Source organism: Arachis hypogaea, chromosome 3 (genome assembly GCF_003086295.3).
Source record: "Arachis hypogaea cultivar Tifrunner chromosome 3, arahy.Tifrunner.gnm2.J5K5, whole genome shotgun sequence".
NCBI lineage: Eukaryota > Viridiplantae > Streptophyta > Magnoliopsida > Fabales > Fabaceae > Arachis > Arachis hypogaea.
The window spans coordinates 21,802,582-21,810,810 of NC_092038.1; the positions used below are offsets into that span (position 1 = coordinate 21,802,582).

The 8,229-nt window shown below is 30.4% G+C and overlaps 1 protein-coding gene and 1 long non-coding RNA gene across 11 annotated transcripts; one reads left to right on the plus strand and one right to left on the minus strand.

Annotated features, from left to right (window-relative positions):
• Nucleotides 1-50: 50 nt before the first annotated feature.
• On the minus strand, nucleotides 51-1,811 carry LOC112769864 (uncharacterized). Its single transcript, XR_003186558.2, has 2 exons — nucleotides 1,392-1,811; nucleotides 51-304 (listed from the first exon to the last, which is right to left on the minus strand). It is a non-coding gene; the product is annotated as an uncharacterized lncRNA (long non-coding RNA).
• A 625-nt stretch (nucleotides 1,812-2,436) lies between these two features.
• On the plus strand, nucleotides 2,437-7,119 carry LOC112789819 (uncharacterized). Of its 10 annotated transcripts, XR_011879624.1 has the most exons (12): nucleotides 2,437-2,992; nucleotides 3,607-3,867; nucleotides 4,128-4,297; nucleotides 4,395-4,458; nucleotides 4,530-4,608; nucleotides 5,085-5,134; nucleotides 5,217-5,345; nucleotides 5,449-5,585; nucleotides 5,999-6,143; nucleotides 6,397-6,521; nucleotides 6,608-6,676; nucleotides 6,924-7,119. XR_011879624.1 is itself a non-coding variant. In XM_072232562.1 (8 exons), exons 3-7 carry the CDS (start codon nucleotides 4,187-4,189, stop codon nucleotides 5,312-5,314), a joined length of 345 nt encoding a protein of 114 aa, XP_072088663.1. In that variant the 5' UTR covers nucleotides 2,469-2,992; nucleotides 3,607-3,867; nucleotides 4,128-4,186; the 3' UTR covers nucleotides 5,315-5,345; nucleotides 5,449-5,585. The 10 variants fall into 10 exon arrangements, 1 of the variants encoding a protein (XP_072088663.1); XR_011879622.1 differs by lacking the exon at nucleotides 5,085-5,134 and having other exon boundaries at nucleotides 5,199-5,345; XR_011879623.1 differs by lacking the exon at nucleotides 5,085-5,134.
• The last annotated feature ends 1,110 nt before the right edge of the window (nucleotides 7,120-8,229 follow it).

Sequence of the window (8,229 nt, forward strand, 5' to 3'; positions counted from 1 at the left end):
CCATGAAAGAAACTTTACGTCTATATATCATATTCTAGCTCAATCCATGCTTGTGTTTCTGAATCTTTTTTTCTTTTTAATTTGTGTGACCACTCAGGCAAGTAAAAAGATACCCGTAATGTCCAGTTTTAATTACAAGATTAAAAAAAAATGAAATGAATCTGTCATAATTTATAATAAAGAACATCCAACACATCATCATCTCACAGTGAAGGAATTTTCTAAAGATTTCACATCACGAACACCATAATCTGAGAGAACTCCAAAAAACCCCATATAGCCAGTAGGTTCAGATTTCAAGCAGCTGAATAGGATAATGAAAGAGGTTATGAAAATGAAAATTTCAAAAGACGAAAGAACATTTTCAATTTCACAAAAATAAAAAAGTTCACACTCACTTGCAAAAATCAGAAAATACATAGTATACAGAGTAAGCACGTAAAAATAAATAAATAAATAAAAGAAAGATAATGATCCATAAAAATAGGTTCATTTCATGCTAAGTTGCTAACCTTCTCTTAAAAAGGGCCACCAATAAATGAATAATTTATTTAAACTTTAATTCTAACAATAATCATATAACATACAAAAATTGAAAGCCACTTACATAAAAATGTTTAAAACATCTTTTTTTAAAAATATTTTTTAATAATTAAAATTTAACATATATAATTGATTAAACTGTATTATTTTTGTCAAAATTAGATTAGACAAATTAAATTGACTGAAAAACCGATAAACCAAACCTTAAATCAATCTAAATTAATATTCTTTTTATAGAAAATAAATACAATACTCTTATTATAAAAAATGACTAAAATATTCATATTATATATATTAATTTTAAAAATTCTAAACCCTAAATCCTAACTATACGACAACATAGAAAGAAAAAAAGAGTTAGGATTTAGAATTTTTAAAATTATAATATATATATATATATATATATATAATAAAAATATTTTAATATTTTTTATAATAAAAATATTATAATTATTTTTTATATAAAAAAAGTATTAATTTAAACCAATTCAAAATTTGATTTATCGATTTTTTTAGTCAAATCAGTTTGTCCAGCCTAATTTTAACAAAAATAATACAATTTAATTGATCACATGTACTAAATTTTAATTATTAAAAAAAATATTTTAAGTATTTTTATGTGGATGTCTCCCAATAAAATTTTACACATTGAATTTTACTACTATTTGCGTAAATTGCTATTCATCAGCTGCTTGTTATCTTGTACATAGATATAGGTGAACAATTTTACAATCATTTTTTTATCTCAGAAAACACACAAAAAGTGAAGAAACAACCAAATCAAATATTCATATAATATAACAAAATACATATATACTAAAAAAATTTAAGATAACTTAGTTACTTACCTTTAATTCTTAATTAATTGAGCATAAAGACTGTGAAAGCATCTCTCCCACTTCTCTTTATCATTCGGATGCCATGACAAGCATTGGTTGGTAACACATACCATAGTGCATAGTTTCCTCTCTTTAAGATCACCCCGAGACCGAGTGTTTTTCCTGCATTTTGTCATACAAGCACCTAGATCAAAAAATCCATCAAAAGAAAAACTAACTAATACAATAATTAACATTGTAATTGCATGTGCCACATTGTTTCTTGCCATATATGTGTGTCTCTTCTTTTTTATTTTATGATGGACCATATTTTATATAACCTTAAAATCTTTGCTAATATTATTATATGTGATAGAATTCTAGAACAAGGATACTTCTCGCTTTGTTCATGTCCCTTCCTTATAGCAAGAGGTGCTAATTATATTTTAAAAAAAAAATCAATTGTAGTAAAATTTTCGTGCTAATTATATTAAAAAAAATCAATTGTAGTAAAGTATTGCTTTAAAACGCCGTTAATTATTTTGATTAAATTTTAATGTTTCTTGAATCCAATTCATTTCAACCTAAATAATATATTGGATAGAAAACGGCATTAAATATAAACTAGAGATTATATTATGATTTTTTTTAGCTTATTTATTTATTTTGTTGTTGTTTTTACTCTACTTATTGTATTGAATTGTGTTGTTAAAAAAAATGAAAAGCTCAATGACTTATAAAAACATTGAAGATGTTAACACAGATGAGGAATTCCTTGTATGTATATTAATATTGGCAGTGAGTTAAAGAAAAAATTATGTTTTATAGGATGGCAAGCTTCACTACAACATTTTTGAGCTATTGCAACATGTAAGATAAATAACACTTAAAAAATGTTGTCTAAACTGATTAAAACCAACACTTAAAATTTATTACAAAAAAATAAGGTTAATACAATACTTTGTTAATAAGTGTTATTTTTTATCAATTTAAAAAACATTTAAAAAACGTTGCTTTAATAAATTAAACAAACAACATTTATAATATTTATATATTACTATTTGTAAGAGTTGCTTTTAAATATATAATAAACCTCTGGTGGTAAGCGTTGCTTAAATTTTTTCATCCAAATTTTAATTCCCTCCAAAAATTTTAATTCCCTTCGAAACTAAAAACAGGAAAGAAAACCCGAGCAGATTCATCACCTTCTCACTCCTATTACTTAGAAACAGAACTCAATTTCCCCAATTTGATGACATTGACTCGCGTTCTGCGTTCCTTTCTCTCGCCATTGTCTTGGAAGGTTCTTTCGAGTGGATGCGCCAGCTCCATGGAAGCTTGCTCGGGCGGCGCGTGAGTTTCATGGTTGATTGCGGAGGCGCGTTGGTCTCCGATCTCTCCCAGACGAACGCTTGGATGGCGTTCAGAATCAATTAAAAATCATGAATAACCCTAAATCCCTAATCCCATCCTTAACACAATTCCCTAATTTCACAACGCTGATGCGCGCATTCTGCGTTTCTCTTTGCTCCGTCAAGTTCTGCTCTACTCCGCCGTGTTCTTCTGCTCCGCCGTGTTCTTCTCGCGTCGAGTTCTGCTTTGCTCCACCATGTTCTTCTGCTCGCGCCGAGGTTTGCTCTGCTCCGCTATGTTCTTTTGCTCGCACCTTGTTCTTCGTTCTCTCGCGCTGAGTTCTGCTCCACTCCTCCGTATTCTAAATTGGGAGAAGTAGCTACTTATGCAAAAATATGAGAAATGTGACCTTGTTTTTCTTAAAGTAATAATAAGAATTCTAAGTTTTAGATGCTAGTTTGTTTGATTACTTGGACTTGATGAGTTACATGCATGCATGAATTGTTTGATTTTAATTATAATTAATTTTAGGTGTTATCTTTATTAGCTTGTTCTGCACCTTGTTGCTATGCTATAACTATTATAAGTTGTAACTATTTTATCTGTGTTGGTTAGTTAAAATGCTATAGTCAAAGAGTGTAGGTTTTATAAGTGTTTGTTTGGATTTGTTTGCATGTCCCTAATGGATATTTGGTATATGAGTTATATAGAAAATGAAATTGGTTAGAATAATCATGCTTCTCACAATCTCACTATATTGTGGAACTAATAATTAATTCAGACATAAAAGGTTTTTGAGATTTTTGAGCATATTTATCTGATGATCATCATTCATTTCTGTTTAATTTTCAACACAGTTCATCTCATCTTGTTGCTTTCTTCTTAATGGAAGGACCTTAAACCTCTTTCTCTCCCTCTGTTCTTCGCACTGTGGTGGTTACTTTTCTCTGCATTTTGGGTTCGTCGCTGCTCGCCTCACCTCGCCGTTGGGTTCGTCCTTGCTCGCATTGCCATCTGTTCATCGCTGCTCGCATTTGAAGCTTCTGATTTTTGGTCTTCTCGCTTCCAATTTTCTCGTCGCCTTCTGCTCTCGGCAGCTTCTTGGATCCTGGCTGGGTATTGATTTGCTCTGCACCGCCGTGGTGCATCACAGGTAGGTTCCTTGCTCTGTTCTATTTTCTTATGGCTGAAGTTGATGTGAAATTTTGGTTTTGCAATTTTTTCTTCTTTGATGAGAAATTACTGCTTAATTAATTCTGGTCCTGTAAAATCACTACAATGTTTCATTGTTATAATATATTTATCTGCCTCTGATTTAATCACTAAATGATGGCAATTTTAGGGCTTGGAATTTAATTATTGTTGGTGGAATCTCAATTTGGAAAGTTAACAGTGGATTCATTGTTATTGTAGGTGTTGGAGTTGGCTGGGAATTCTTTCAGTTTAATTGAGTTAGCGCTAAGTTTTTCGCCATGCTTCCAATTACGTTCACTTCTTTTTTCTGCTTCTCTCTTTTTGAAAATTTTGTAGGTTTGCTTTCATAGCTACAATATTTGCAAATTCATCTCAAGAGCCATTTACAGGCATTTCCCTTTATGCTTCTTGCTTTCACTCATTCCAAATATCATGGACTTCTTTTCTTTTACCAACATATTTTCTTTGTTTTTCTGGTCATTGCAGAAATATAGACTTGGGAATAGCCAACCACAACTTGAAATCTGTTCTGGCAACAACAAACATGAAGGTAACTTGGTTATGGTTTCTCAGTTATTATAACTTGTTCTTATGAATGATCATTTTTCTCCGTTGGTGCAGATTGCAGAGAAATGAACAACAGTGAAGGTCCTTGTAGCAGCAGGGAAGAAAGTATTGGAACAGAGAATGAGATGACTGAGTAATAATTTACACCAGGGCTAGTTGATATTAATTTTTTTCTGCATTAAACTTTAGATCCTAAGCTATACATTGCAATTTACACCAGACCGCTTGTGGCATGATCTGTTTCCTTCTCAATAGAAAGTATTATTTAGAAACCCCCCTCCTCCCAAGCCTCTTGTGTTAGTCAGGTTCTACCATGATTTCAGTTCTGGTATGGACTGTTACATATCTGGAAAATCATATAGAGAGAAGTGAATCTGATGAGATGGGTTTTTCATTTCGTCTTTTATGCTTCTCTTGAAAGGTGTCCATCGTTGCCTAGTAATATAACTCGTTATTATTTGAGCTACATCTGGACTCTACATTCATTAACACAAATAATATACAGTCTTGTACATTTTGTGGATTTGCTTTTTTATTAATCTGTTTAACTTTTTTCAGAATACTTATTCATTTTTAAGTATATATTCATCAATAGTTGCTTTATGCCAGAACATATTTGCTCGTGAAGCTCTATTATTCAACCAGTTTTAGAGCGCTAGGTGATCATATTTGACTATGAAATACAACCTTGAACCGAGTTTTTTTTTCTAATAAAATATATAGACATTTGAAATGAAACAGGATTCGGAAGTGGAAGGCTGGTTCAATTGGCATTGGTTCTGGTCCTTGCCAAAGTGCATCTTGGTTTCAAGTCGCTAGCATATAATGCTATGCTTTGAGGTTCGGGCCCAAACATGTTCAGAAACAACTGTATGTACTGTGTATTTTTCCTTTTCTTTCTATTTTCACTTTCATCATCATGATGTGGGTCTTTTTTGAGTTTCTTGTGCAAAATTTTCAATGTTTTCCCTAGCTTGTGGTTAGTACGGGGGCAACGGCAGAAGCTTTCAGAGTTGTTGATGCTCCTGCCAAGGTTTTCTTTCTTCTGATGGAAAACACTGAGGAGATTCTTCCATTTTGCACACAGATCTTCCAGTTCCAGGCTCAGTGGTATTAATTTCTTAAATTCAAGCTAAGTGGTATACATATAGTGGTTTAAGTTTTTTGGCAATTAACTTAATTGAACATAACAATAGTGAGGCAAGGTTTTTGGGATTTGAATTTGGTAGTTTTGGAATATTGGGGAAAATTTGTTAGTGTTATGACTTGTATATCATAGTCAAATGGAGTTGTTTGTGACCAACCTTAAATATGAAGCTAGCTAGAATACTTTGAATTTTCTGATGTATTTGAGACAGTTTTGGTTGCCAACGTAAAGTGCTTATTAGCTATGGAGTTGTTATTAACTAAGAGTGTGAATTGTCAATTGACCTGAATTCTTGGCCTATTGTTGATTCTTATTTTGTTCTCATTATGATAATGAAAATAAAACTGACTTGTTTTAATTATTTTGTCTTCATTAGCTTAAAATGATTCTTCTGGTGGTGGAGTTAACAAGCTACAAGAAGAAAAAGTCATAACAGGTTTATTAGATGCAAGTGGAGAGTATACTCTTGCTTATGAGGATAACGAAGGAGATAGAATGTTTGTTAGAAATGTGCCATGGCAGTAAGCATGTTTTTGTTTTCTATTTTTATTGCTATGAATTCTAATCACTTTATTATATATGAAAACATGCATATATGATTTTTTTTTTGGATATATATGAAAACATGCATGCATAATAAAGTGTAATTGATATATGAAAACAGAGTTTTGACTAGTAGTTTAAATTTTGCCTGCTGAATTTAACAAGTCATTAAATTCACTAAACAATTAGTTGCTGTTGTTTGAGTATTGACAGCTTTCTTTTATTTTGAAGCCAAAACTCGCTGTTTGTTATATGTATCACATGCATCAACCAAATCAAAGAAAAAATTAAGTGTTTAATCTTAGTTTGAAGCTTTTTTTACTTCATAAAGTACAACAACAAATGGGATCAAAAAGGTTAGTTCTATGAGAAGCATATATATTTCAACAGAGGAATTTTGCACTGTAATTTTTCTCATTTAGTTATTAAATTACTGAGACAGATGTGGACTTCAAGATCAAGCTTTTTACAATTGATGGCAAAAGAGTGAAGCTTACTATTTGGGACACAGGTAACTGATTTTCTAGTTATTTGATATATCCTAGTGCTACACTCTATATTGTGTATGAAAGTTATTGTTTCTCACTATCATATGGGTTACAATGAGTTTGAATTTATTTGAGAAAAAAATGGAAGGAACCACTTCCAGTTTTCTTACTGATCTTGTACTTCCAATGAAAAATGTTTTCTAAAGGATTTTCATTTTACTATAAGCTTACTATTGAAAATGCTTATTTTTTATTGTGTATTATTTGCAGATTTAGCATATGGGACAAGTCAAGCATGGATATAAAATATGCAAGTAGATTGACATTTTTTGACAAATATTAATTACTATTTTGTTATGACAATTATTGTTAGACAAGAATTTTATTGTTTTGTTGAGAATTATTGATGAATATGTATTTGAAATACTATTTGAATCTTTTAATATCTATTTTAATTAGAATTTTATTTATTATTAGTTATTTTGTCTCTTTTATAAATTTTTTCTATTGTGCACAAATTTATTTATTAATTAAAATAATTATATATGTATGAACTAAAAATTTTATTTTTTTTTGTATTTTTATTTCAAAAGTAACTTTTATTTTTGCCAAAAGCAACTCTTTTATTAGTTGCATATTTTGAATATTAGACAACACTTATATGGTTGCATATTCAAAAGAAAAAGCAACACTTATATAAGTTGCATATTCAAAAGAAAAGGCAATACTTTAAAGGGTTGCATACTCAAAACTAATAGGCAACATTTCAAAGGATTGCAAATTCCAACTTATAAGCAACACGTAAAAGAGTTGTATTTTATTAAAAATAGGCAACACTTTTTAGTAGTGACCAAAATACGAGAGAATAGACAACACTACAAAAGTGTTGTCTCAAACACATCTTTGAAGTGTTGTTGTTTTTCAACCAAAGACAACACTTACCAGGTGTTGTCTTCAAAAGCCCTCAAAAGCAACGCTTTTGAAGCAAAAAAGTGTTGCCTTGATCTAAGGCAACGGCTGCATATGCAACGCCCTCCAAAAACGTTGTCTTAGGTCTAAAAGTGTTGCCATAGATCAAAAGCAACCTTTTGTCAACCTTTAGGCAACACTTTTTAAATGTTGTCTCAAGTTGAAAATGTTGTAGTGCTTGATTTAAGTTATCTATTAGAGACGGTGAAGGTTAATACCATCTGAAAAAAAAATTAAGAAATGTAACGTTTCTTGAAAAATAAAGATAAAAAAATGAGAAACAAAAATAAAAATCATACTTTAAAAGTTTTAAATTGTTAAAAAATTGGTCGGTTCTATCAATTCGTCGGTTTAATTGTTTTTTTATTTTTTGTTAAACAATTTTCTGTGTCAATTGGATCAGTTAAAAAATCGATTCTCGATTAATCCGATCGATCTAATTTGATTTTTAGGACACTGATAATTGTTAGTTTTATTTTATCTCCAAATTATTCTTCGTACAGGATAATGAGATACAAACTTAAAAAAAACTTAACTTCATTTATAATCATTACATAATGATCATGAACACACTAATACATTAATACTACCTATTTCTCAACTAAAA